The following is a 12,884-nucleotide window of genomic DNA, read 5'->3' as shown; positions in this document are numbered from 1 at the left end:
GAATTGTTATCTATGCAATTACCCCACAGTCTAGAAACGACACCTTAAATATAGAAGTAATGTGACACTGCAAATACTTTACTTGTTTTGTACTGCTGTTGCGTTGCGTTGTTTCTTCTACTCCAGTCACAACTAGAGCTGCATCCAGGATTCTGCACACCATGCATCTATTATACAGCAATGAGCAGCTCAGATTCTTCATAAATGACTGCCACTGGATTCTTGATGCCCGAACAAAGTAACTCTTATTTAAGCCAAAAAATTAGCTTTTTGCCCCAAAATTGGCCATATACAGACATGAGCCAGGTTAAAATTGAAATCCTTCCTGCTCTTTAATATACAAAGTGTATATATTATTTCCTATAACGTAAGAAGGGATGGAATCTGTCAAACACAATTACCTCTGGTGCCCCCATGTCGGGGAGGTTCTGTACATATGGATGAAAATCTAACATGGCCAATCTAGTTGACACTAAAAGTGGACGCCCATGGGGGTCTGGCTGCCCCCATTCACATGAGTCATTTTTAACTGACTGGTTGGTGGGTTTCAAAAAAGAGAGTTCAAGGGGCTCATTGCATGAAGGCAACCCCTGTTTAATGCCTTATTAGGTCATATAGATGTCATAGAGGGCCCCCTGTCTGCTTCGGGACCTCTCTATTAGCTAGTACAGGGAACCACTTGAGTGGCTCCCATTCTGTTGGACTCGAGCCATCTATGTATTACAATGTCCATCAGGATACAGCTTGCCCTGGGAAAATCACCTGTTTGGTGGGCTTGGCAGGAGCCGGACCAGGTCTCCATCCTGATGAGACACCACTTTAATAGAGTAGGTCCTCCAAATAGGACCATCTATTAGTGGTAACAAAGAGCATCTTTCACTGAAGGACCCAGAATATTTGTACATTACACAGACAGTCTATTGATTTCACTGGGAGCTATGTAATACTTCATTTATCCTGTGGCGGCGCTACAGGGGAATTGAACACTTGTAGATGACAGCAGATCGCTGATCGTCTCAGTGATTACACTTATCTTCAATGGACACTAGTAACAAAAAAAAAAACATTGTCCAAAGTGGAAAACTCTGTAAATCTTTTTGCCCTCCCTTTAATGCCACATATAATATAAAGTGACTGTTCTGAGTAGGACGTGAGCGGAGCTGATATTTCTTGCTGTATGTGCAGCGGCCTGAGACTATTGACATGTTCCATATTTCTTGCTCGATCTTCTGGCGATACATGATCATATCCTTGCAAATATTTGGGCACCTACCAAGGCTACAGAGCAGTTATTACTTTGATTAAATAAAAAGAGGTTCTGTATAAGAAAAGAGCCGTGGTTTTATATGTATGTAGATTTTCTTTCCTTTTTTTTTTTTGCACAGACCCTGAAGGAGATCGGCGATCAGGAGAATAATATCGCTGCTCTCAAGCAGTCTATTAAGGATAAGGAGGCTCCTATGAAAGTTGCTCAGACTCGGCTCTATCAGAGATCCTACAGGCCCAATGTGGAACTATGCCGGGATCCCGTACAGTTCCGGTAAGTGCAAGAAATTGGGGAAATGACTCCAACCTCTGTTCCTGGGATTGGTCACTCAGTGCTACCTTCATCAGACTCTCATGATGACCATGTCCTGGTCATAGCACCTTAATGGGTGGTGACTGGGAACTTGAGCTTCCAATACTTTATTCTAGTGAAACTGGTCAACCGTTTCGGCTGTTGAGTCAACTTATGGCTTCTTCCACCTGTTCGGTTCATGAGCTTTTCCGAAACACTTGCTATACAGTTGCGTTGGGTGGTCGCTCTTAGTCTGGCAGCTCAGCTTAGGTCTGTCCATCTTGGTCAAGCTACCCAGGGCACCAGTTTATCACCAACCACAAAGTTGGTATAGTGGTCATCCCATTGCCCTTAGTTTTCAGTAGAAGGCATCCTATGGCCTTAAAGAGATTGTCTGGCTTTGAAAATAATTTTCAATTACCCTATTAGAGCTTTCTGAGTTAATAGAGTTGAGTCACTCTTTCAGGACCTTCATCAATTGGCTAGATCAGAGAGAGGCTACAAAGAGTGTCCCTTCCTGTGGAGGACACGGCACATCCGTGTATTACTTGGACAGCCCATTGATTTCAATGGGCACAATGTAATGCTTCATTTCTCCTGTGGTGGCGCTGCTGGGAAACTGAACACTTGCTGCCAGATTTCCCTGCAGATCAGAACAGTTCGTAAAAAGTGGAAAGCCCCTTTAATGTTTAGATTAGTCAGACTGGTCATAAGAGAGGGCTATAAATGATATCCCATATTAAAGAGATAGCGGAGAACATAGTCAAGTAGGAAAAGGTCTACTGAGGCCAAGATTGGCACTAGGGCCCTAGATGTGCCACAGACAGGATCAGATATGTCATAGGTGGGAAGACTTTTTGTAGGCTTTTTGACATGTAACGTGTCTTTTCCAAGAAAGAACATGGCATGCGCCTCGTACCAGCTGGAGACTCGGGTTGTCAAACTTGGCTGCAAATTGGCAATACCAAAACTGTCCACTAGAAGTAAACAATCCACCTGATCTATTGATTTTAGAGCCCCAGTTTCCGTGGTTTTTTGTATATTGTGTTGGAAGATGTTGTTCCTCTGCTAATATTCAACCATCTCATTGTTCTTTGCTCAAGTGTTTAAAGATTGATGAAGCCACTCTTAATAATACGTCAATTCAGATCAGACCTCACTTCTGAGACTCTGAGGAACAATGAGTCATGGATCAGCTTCTGTCTAGTGTCCAACCAAACCCTTTGATCACGAGAAACATGCAGAGGAGATTGGACTGAGGATGTATCAGTATGACGGCAAAAGGCAAAATAATCCTTCATGTGCACTGTCCCTAGTAAGGAGCGTATAGACATGAAAGAAGCGCGGAGGCCGTAAAATAAATGAGAATTATCCTCCGTCTCCCCCATCGAAGCAAAAAAGAAAATGACTTATCCGGAGGAAAACCTGCTAGAGAGGAGACTCCTACTTTCTCCTAATATATGAGACCGAGAGCCTTTAATGACTAATATTCAAAATAAGAAATTTAGGGGTAAAATGGGTGTAGGTACGTATTCAACACTTGAGATTTTATAGGACCGTGTGGGTTTTTCGGTAAACACTAACTGGGTTGTCCACTTTTGACAACTTTTATTTTATTGAGTAGTCCCCCGGTGACTACATGGTTGGAACGTATTAAAAACAGATTTACTATTGAGCTCAATGGGAGCAGTACAAATCTGTATGCAGTGAGCTCCCCCTAGTGGTGGCTGTAGAAAACCAGAATTTTTATGTTTAACTCTATGACTGCATGCAGGGAAGAGGGGATTTGGAGTGATATAACAGAAAAAAAGATCTCCGGCCCCTATAAAGACCTATTATGAAATTAATCAGCACAGGACTTCAGACATAAAATTGAAATGGTGTTAAAAGGTGGAAATTCACTCTAAGATTTGATCATTGAGTATGTATGGGAAAGAATTGGGCTAAATTTGGACCTATTTAGAAAAAAAAGTTGGGATAATTAAAATACAAGTTTACTGTGCTTCATGTATTATTAATAATGACATATGGGCTACAATTGTTCTATGAAGGGGTTAATACCAGCAGGTAGTCTACTGTAGTGAGGGGGTTATGCCAGTATCCTTGGTGGTCTAGCATATCAAAGAGGTTAAATGAGTTTTCCAGGATTAGAAAAACACGTCTTCTTTCTTCCAAAAACAGCGCCACACCTGTCCATTGGTTGTGTCTGGTATTGCAGCAGAGCTCTATTGAAGTGGATGGAGCTGAACTACAATACCACACACAACCTGTGGACAGGTGTGGCGCTGTTTTTAGTAGAAAGCAGCCATGTTTTTCTTATCCTGGAAAACCCCTTTAATGCCAGTATCTTTGGTGGTCTAGTATATGAAGGGCTTAAGATAGTGAAATGGTTAATACCAGCATCCCTGGTAAAGGTAGTGTGGGAGTTACTGCCAGTATCCTTGGTGGTCTAGTATGTTAAAGGTGTCAGGACAGTAAAGGGGTTAATACCAGTATACCTAATGGCCTAGGGTAGTGATAGACTTAATACCTTACCATCATCCCTGGTGAGGGGGGGGGGGGTCTGCCGACGTCAAGTCTGGTTAGTCAGATGAAATCGATCGTCCTGATTGCAACACTAATCTCTAGCCGTAAATGGCTCAAAATGATAGTATATGTCCTATTTTGGTACGTTTTTGCGCATCAGACTTGCCCGTTGAAATCTACGGGTGCGTGAGAAAAATAGCACATTGACAATATTCGTGGGCTGTCCGTTTTTAACGCATCAGTTGCTAAAGAAATGCAGAGAAAAAAAAAGAAAAGCGACACCAGGGAAGGCTTGCAGAGGAGAAACACGGACGAGAAAAACGGAAGCCACACGGAAAACACGCTGACGCAACACGGATAGTCCTATACATGGAAAACAGCCCGTTTTTTTGCGGACGAAAATTGGACACGCACGTGTGAAGCCTAAACCTCTGTACATGGTCACATTTTAAGTCCGTAAGACAACTGATGCTTTATGTCTGTAAGACTGTAGGCTGGAAATCCCATAGTAATCTTCATCTTCTTTCGAGGCGTCTGCGAGACACAAGGTCTGAGCCTCGTCATTTTTCCAGGTAGAATTGAAAGAATATCTTGTGAAAATGAAGTTCTTTGTACACAACAATGAAGCTGAAAATCATTTTGTTGTATTGAAAAATATAAAAAGAAAATTCTCGGAATTTGCTTTCTATTTGTGGGGGCCAAGTAATTTGCCTGACCTGAGCCTATACATCATCAAGTGCCCGAATACATCTCAGCGCTATTGTGAAAGCCGGGACATTATATCAGTTAACAGCTCGGAGTATTATATCTGCCTGATAACAGCCAGGAAGACAGTATGTGATACTTTATAACAGTGTGGAGATCAGTGTATGATACTTGTATATAATAATAGTGTGGAGATCAGTGTATGATACTTGTATATAATAACTGTAGCGTCCATGGCCACGGAACGTCGGGATTACTCACGCCCCGATGCCCGCAGCCATGGATCTTTGAGCGCTGGCCCACATCTCCTCCCCAGGAGACGCCAGCGCTCACTTCTGCTCCGGTCCGCTGTGTCCTGTAGGGTGCGTGCGCGCATGGGAATTGTTAGTAATTAGCCCATGATCACCCTGGACTATAAGAAGGGCCCTGCCCCTTTGCTCATTGCCTGAGCATTGTTGTGTTTTCCTATGTTAGTCTTGCAAATGGTCCCGTAGTGTTATCCTGTTCCCCTTGTTTCCCGTGCCCTGTATCCTGTATCCCGTGCTATTTGTTCCTGTGCCTTAAGCCTGTTGGAGTCGTGTTGTGCCACCGGTTTCGTCTGTTGTGTTACACCACGTCTGGTGTCTGCTATTAAGTTCCCATCTGAGCCCAGCCATTGCTACTGTCTGAACCACTACAGGTACCCTTGTGCTTGGACTATTTATATATTGACTTGGTACTCTGTTGGCCAGCTGCTATCCCGCTACGGGGGTACGGCCCAGTGGGTCCACATACCCACAAATCGTGACAGTACGCTCAGGCCATGGACCCTGATACGACAGGACCAATTCCTCCAGGAGGTGAACTCCATTACACAGCGACTGGATGCGCAAGCTGCAGCCATCAAGGCACCTGTTCCTCTGGCTGTTCCTCCTCTTACACCTCCTAGCAGTACCAGTACTTACTCTCGATTCTCGCTGCCACTAACCTTCTCGCTTCATCGGAGACGCAAGTACCTGCAGGGGTTTTCTGAACGGGTGCCAGATCCACTTCTGCCTACATGCCAAAGCATTTCAGTCTGATGGAGCAAGGATCGCTTTCATCATCTTGCACCTTACTGACAAGGCCCTAGCATGGGCGAATCCTATCTGGGAACGTCAGGGACCAGAGGCTCGTGACTTCCAGTGTTTCCTACGGACTTTCCACTCAGTATTTAAGGAACCTGGGTGAGTCTCATCTGCTGCTGCATCTCTGCTGACCATTCGCCAGGGAGACACTTCTGTGGGCGAGTATGCCATTCAGTTTTGCACCCTGGCGGCAGAGCTGTCCTCGAACAACGAGGCCTTGCTGGCTACATTCTGGTAGGGACGGTCTTCCGAGATTAAAGACGAGCTTGCCGCTCGTGATCTGCCACCGACCCTGGATGACCTCATTCTTCTCGCCACCCGGATTGACATGAGGATCCGGGAGCAATCCCAAGAGGTTCGTCGGGAGAGAGGACTTCCCAGGCTGGCTCCTACTTTCCAGCAATCCCTGTTGCCCTCACCAGTCATTCCACCAAAGGAGCCTATGCTGGGGGACCGGCTCAAATTATCCGTCCAGGAGAAACAACACAGACGCACTTCGGGACTTTGTTTGTATTGCGGCCTCGGAGGCCATGTAGTGCGTTTGTGCCCTCAGAAGCCAAAAAAACTCCAATACCCAGGATTGGTTGGAGAGACAACCCTAGGCGATTCAGCACTGAATAAGAAACTCTCTTCAAAACTATCCATCCCCGTGACCACAGTGTCCAGCGAAAAGACGCACCGGGTCTCTGCTGCCTCTGCCTGATCCAATTGTATCTGAGATCAAACCGCTGAAGCTCCAAGAGCCCTTCATTCGGAGCTAATTTCATTTCTTGTCCTGCCCAAAGCCATCAACCCTGTGCAGCTGGGCCTGCCTTGGCTTCGACTACATGCCCCAGTCCTGGACTGGAAGTCTGAAGAGGTTCTCCAATGGGGCTCCAAGTGTCTCAATCGCTGTTTGTTTCACATACATCTGGCCCAGCCTCCTCTGCCTCAGTCATTGGCAGGATTACCTCATTACTCTCAGTTTGCGGATGTCTTCAGCAAGAAGGAGACTGAGACGCTGCCCCCCCTGGTCTTATGACTGCCCTATTGAACAGGTTCCTAATACGTCACCTCCTTATGGATGGGTATACTCTCTCTCCTTGCCAGAGACTCCGTCTATGTCAGCCTATATCAAAGAGAATTTGGAGAGGGGGTTCATACAAAAATCCTCCTCCCCACTGTTTTTCTTTGTCAAGAAGAGAGACGGATCTCTTCGGCCTTGCATCGACTACTGGGTCTTAATCAAATCACGGTCAAGAACAAATATTCGTTGCCACTAATTTCCGAACTATTTGACCGCATACGAGGAGCCAAGATTTTCTCTAAACTAGACCTGCGTGGGGCTTGCAACTTGATCCGGATCCGCCGGGGTGACGAATGGAAGACGGCATTCAACAACCGAGACAGGCACTATGAATACCTGGTAATGCCCTTTGGTCTGTGTAACGCTCCCGCGGTCTTCCATGAGTTTGTCAATGACATCTTCCGAGATCTCCTCTGTCTATGTTGTGGTCTATCTGGATGACATTTAGATTTTTTTTCTCCAAATCCGACAACTCATTGGAGACATGTCCGTCAAGTTCTGCTGCGATTTAAGGCAGAATCGCCTGTATGCCAAGCTGGAGAAGTGCGTGTTTGAGAAGAATTCTCTACCCTTCCTGGGCTACATAATCTTGGATCAAGGCATCAAGATTAATCCTGAGAAGGTAAAGTCCATCCTGGAATGGCCACGTCCTCAAGGCTTGCGGTCCATACAGCGTTTTTTGGGATTTGCCAACTTCTACCGGCAGTTTATCCCAAACTTCTCTTCACTGACAGCTCCCATTTCTGCCCTCACCAAAAAAGGTATGAACGCCAAGGTGTGGACTCCAGAGGCAGAATCTGCTTTTAATAGCCTTAAGAGTGCCTTCACGTCAGCCTCAACCCTCCATCATCCTGATGTATCTCAACAGTTTTCGTTGGAGGTGGACACTTCCTCTATTGGTGCAGGTGCACTTCTGTTCCAGAGAGGTTCCAAAGGGAAGGCAGTGGTATGTGGGTATTATTCTAGACTTTTTTTCTCCCGCAGAGCGCAATTACTCTATTGGGGATCGGGAGTTACTGGCCATCAAATTGGCTCTGAAGGAGTGGAGACATCTACTAGAGGGCGCAGCTCACCCCATCCTGATGTATACCAACAACAAGAACCTCACCTATCTCCAGTCGGCCAACCGGCTGAACCCCCGTCAAGACAGGTGGTCGATGTTCTTCGCCCGGTTCCAGTTTGTGCTCCACAACCGTCCTGCTGGACTTTGTCACAGACCTTCCTTCCTCTGCTGGATGCAATACTGTCTGGGTGGTGGTGGACTGGTTCTCGAAAATGGCACATTTTGTTCTGCTGACCGGCCTACCTTCTGCTTCTCGACTGGCTAACCTCTTCATCAAACACATCATCTGCTTGCATGGCCTGCCTCTTCATATCGTGTCTGATCGGGGGGTTCAGTTTACCACAAAATTCTAGAGAGCCCTCTGTAAACTCTTAGATGTGAAGTTTGACTTTTCCTCAGCCTATTACCCCCAGTCCAATGGTCAAGTCGAGAGGATTAACCAAATCTTGGAGAATTATCTACGACACATCTCCATGCAGCATGATGACTGGGTACAGCTTCTTTCTTGGGCCGAGTTCTCATACAACAACCACACAAATGAGTCCATTGCTTCTACACCGTTCTTCATTGTCTATGGCCCACATCCACGAATTCCTCTTGCTGTTTCAGCTACTTCACATGTGCCCGCAGCTGACTCTGCATTCATGGACTTTTTACAGATCTGACAGCAAACCCGGTCCTCTATTCTGCTGGCGGTCGACCGCATGAAACGAAAGGCGGATACTAGAAGAAGAGAGCCGCCTCAGTATCTTCAGAGTACCAAAGTCTGGATGTCCTCAAGGAATATCCATCTAAAGGTACCTTCGTACAAGTCCGGTTTACTCACCCCCCGATGCCCGCAGCCATGGATTTGTGAGCGCTGGCCCGCATTTCCTCCCCAGAAGACGCCAGCGCTCACTTCTGCTGTGTCCAGTAGGGTGCACGCGCAAGCTCGTGCCTGGCCTTAAAGGGCCAGCGTGCGCACATGGGGAATTATCAGTAATTAGCCCATGATCACCCTGGACTATAAGAAGGGTACTGCCCCTTTGCACATTGCCTGAGCGTTGTTGTGTTTTCCTATGTTAGTCTTGCAACTGGTCCCTTAGTGTTATCCTGTTCCCGTTGTTTCCCGTGCCCTGCTACCTGTATCCTGTATCCCGTGCTATTTGTTCCTGTGCCTTAAACCTGTTGGAGTCGTGTTGTGCCACCGGTTCGATCTGCTGTGTTACACCACGTCTGGTGTCTGCTACCAAGGTCCCATCTGTGCCTATCCGTTGCTACTGTCTGAACCACTACAGGTACCCTTGTGCTTGGACTATTTATATATTGACTTGGTACACTGTTGGCCAGCTGCTATCCCGCTACGGTGGTACGGCCCAGTGGGTTCACATACCCACAGATGTGGAGGACAGTGTATGATACTTGTATATAATAACAGTGTGGAGGACAGTGTATGATACTTGTATATAATAGTGTGGAGGTCAGTGTATGATACTTGTATATAACAGTGTGGAGGACAGTGTATGGTACTTGTATATAATAACAGTGTGTAGGACAGTGTATGATACTTGTATATAATAACAGTGTAGAGGATAGTGTGTGATACTAGTATATAACAACAGTGTGGAGGATAGTCTATGATACTTGTATATAATAACAGTGTGGAGGACAGTGTATGATACTTGTATATAATAGTGTGGAGGTCAGTGTATGATACATGTATATAATAGTGTGGAGGACAGTGTATGGTACTTGTATATAATAGTGTGGAGGACAGTGTATGGTACTTGTATATAATAGTGTGGAGGACAGTGTATGGTACTTGTATATAACAGTGTGGAGGACAGTGTATGGTACTTGTATATAACAGTGTGGAGGACAGTGTATGATACTTGTATATAATAGTGTTGAGGTCAGTGTATGATACATGTATATAATTGTGTGGAGGACAGTGTATGGTACTTGTATATAATAGTGTGGAGGACAGTGTATGATGTATATATAACAGTGTGGAGGACAGTGTATGATACTTGTATATAATAACAGTGTGGAGGTCAGTGTATGATACATGTATATAATAGTGTGGAGGTCAGTGTATGATGTATATATAACAGTGTGGAGGACAGTGTATGATACTTGTATATAATAACAGTGTGGAGGTCAGTGTATGATACATGTATATAATAGTGTGGAGGACAGTGTATGGTACTTGTATATAATAGTGTGGAGGACAGTGTATGGTACTTGTATATAATAGTGTGGAGGACAGTGTATGGTACTTGTATATAACAGTGTGGAGGACAGTGTATGGTACTTGTATATAATAACAGTGTGGAGGACAGTGTATGATACTTGTATATAATAACAGTGTGGAGGTCAGTGTATGATACATGTATATAATAGTGTGGAGGTCAGTGTATGATGTATATATAACAGTGTGGAGGACAGTGTATGATACTTGTATATAATAACAGTGTGGAGGTCAGTGTATGATACATGTATATAATAGTGTGGAGGACAGTGTATGGTACTTGTATATAATAGTGTGGAGGACAGTGTATGGTACTTGTATATAATAGTGTGGAGGACAGTGTATGGTACTTGTATATAATAGTGTGGAGGACAGTGTATGGTACTTGTATATAATAACAGTGTGGAGGACAGTGTATGATACTTGTATATAATAACAGTGTGGAGGTCAGTGTATGATACTTGTATATAATAACAGTGTGGAGGACAGTGTATGATACTTGTATATAATAACAGTGTGGAGGTCAGTGTATGATACATGTATATAATAGTGTGGAGGTCAGTGTATGATGTATATATAACAGTGTGGAGGACAGTGTATTATTCTACCTGTTAAAGATGCAGACATCGGCTTTAGGGGATGGGAGTCTCAGTTCCATTTAGTTGTAAAGACAAATTTTGGTATGGGTAATATGTAACCTGCCTTCCTCCCATTTTATACAGAGCATTGCAGGAGTTATTTCAACATCACCCCCACCTCGTACCCATCAATAAAAGGGAAGGAGTGCCCAGAAGTGTGTAAGAACACCAGGATGGGGGCGGGGGGGGGGGGGGTAGTGTGTTATTCTCTTCTAATTCCTTCACATAATATTATGGGATCACACTAAAGATTTCGTCACCTATTCGCATGCCCTGCCCCCCATCTCGTCATCCTCATCCTCCGGTAACATTTGGCTGCTATGTTCCTTCAGGTTGGTCAGTGAAGTCGGTGAGCTGACAGAGTCTGTTGAGTTCCTGAAACAGAAGCTGGAGGAGGCCGAGCAGTCCCTCAAGAACCTGGAGGACACCAGGATGTCTCTGGAGAAAGACATAGCCAACAAAGCCAACACCCTCTTCATTGATCGGGAGAAGTGTATGACCCACCGCACCCGTTACCCCGTGGTCATGAAGCTGACGGGCTTCCAGTAGAGTCCATCAAGAAGTTCTTTTCTGATCATTATTACATGTGTGAACCTAGAAGAATAAAGAATGAGGATTCACTGATGGTCTGGTGTTGAGGTCTTCATGTTATTGTGAATGTTCAGTTCTAGTCTTATCACATCTATAATCATTTACAGGGGCTTGTGAAAGTATTCACCCCCTTGGAGGTTTTCCTCTTCTCTTATGTTTTTCTTTAATGCCTTTTTTCTGGCCACTCTTCCATAAAACCCCACTCTGTGTAGTGTACGTCTTAGGCTTCGTTCTGACGTTCCGTCGCAGCTTCCCGTCAGAACGGAACCCTGACTGAAACAAAAGAACCATATGTTTCCGTTTGCATCACCATTGATTTCAATGGTGACGGATCTGGTGCAGATGGTTTCCATTTGTCTTCGTTGTGCAAGGGTTCCATTGTTTTGATGGAATGAATAGCACAGTCGACGCTGTATGAGTCACTATGGGAAATTTGGTAGTCTGAAATCTATTGTGCCATCACAGACTCAGTTTGCTTCATTTTTTATCCCCCATTCTTTACACTGCAGCTCTGCTTCTTCAGTCTGGTATTGTGGTAATGTGGCCTCCCTCTTTTAACACCCCTGCACTGTATGGCAGTATTTTGTGGGTACCCTATGATACACTGACACTTGGGGTACAGGATGATAACACTGACACTAGGGGTACAGGATAATGATACACTGACACTTGGGGTACAGGATAATGATACACTGACACTTGGGGTACAGGATAATGATACACTGACACTTGGTTTACAGGATAATGATACACTGACACTTGGGGTACAGGATAATGATACACTGACACTTGGGGTACAGGATAATGATACACTGACACTTGGGGTACAGGATAATGATACACTGACACTTGGGGTACAGGATAATGATACACTGACACTTGGTTTACAGGATAATGATACACTGACACTTGGGGTACAGGATAATGATACACTGACACTTGGGGTACAGGATAATGATACACTGACACTTGGGGTACAGGATAATGATACACTGACACTTGGGGTACAGGATAATGATACACTGAAACTTGGGGTACAGGATAATGACACTGACACTTGGGGTGCAGGATAATGATACACTGACACTTGGGGTACAGGATAATGATACACTGACACTTGGGGTACAGGATAATGACACTGACACTTGGGGTACAGGATAATGAAACACTGACACTTGGGGTACAGGATAATGATACACTGACACTTGGGGTAGAGGATAATGATACACTGACACTTGGGGTACCGGATAATGATACACTGACACTTGGGGTACAGGATAATGATACACTGACACTTGGGGTACAGGACAATGATACACTGACACTTGGGGTACAGGATAATGATACACTGACACTTGGGGTACAGGATAATGATACACTGACACTTGGGGTACAGGATAA

The 12,884-nt window shown here is 44.8% G+C and overlaps 1 protein-coding gene across 1 annotated transcript in view; it reads left to right on the top strand.

Moving 5' to 3' along the window:
- TEKT4 (tektin 4) overlaps window positions 1-11,517 on the top strand; it is a 53,571-nt gene extending 42,054 nt beyond the window's left edge. Inside the window, exons 5-6 of the mRNA XM_075831591.1 lie at window positions 1,386-1,540; window positions 11,225-11,517. Of these exons, the coding sequence (XP_075687706.1) occupies window positions 1,386-1,540; window positions 11,225-11,441 (372 nt within the window). The 3' untranslated portion in view covers window positions 11,442-11,517. The remainder of the gene's footprint in view (window positions 1-1,385; window positions 1,541-11,224) is intronic.
- The last annotated feature ends 1,367 nt before the right edge of the window (window positions 11,518-12,884 follow it).

This window comes from Rhinoderma darwinii, chromosome 6, assembly GCF_050947455.1.
Source record: "Rhinoderma darwinii isolate aRhiDar2 chromosome 6, aRhiDar2.hap1, whole genome shotgun sequence".
Classification (NCBI taxonomy): Eukaryota; Metazoa; Chordata; class Amphibia; order Anura; family Rhinodermatidae; genus Rhinoderma; species Rhinoderma darwinii.
The sequence above is the reverse complement of the archived record's forward strand: the minus strand, read 5'-3'. Positions and strand labels throughout refer to the sequence as shown.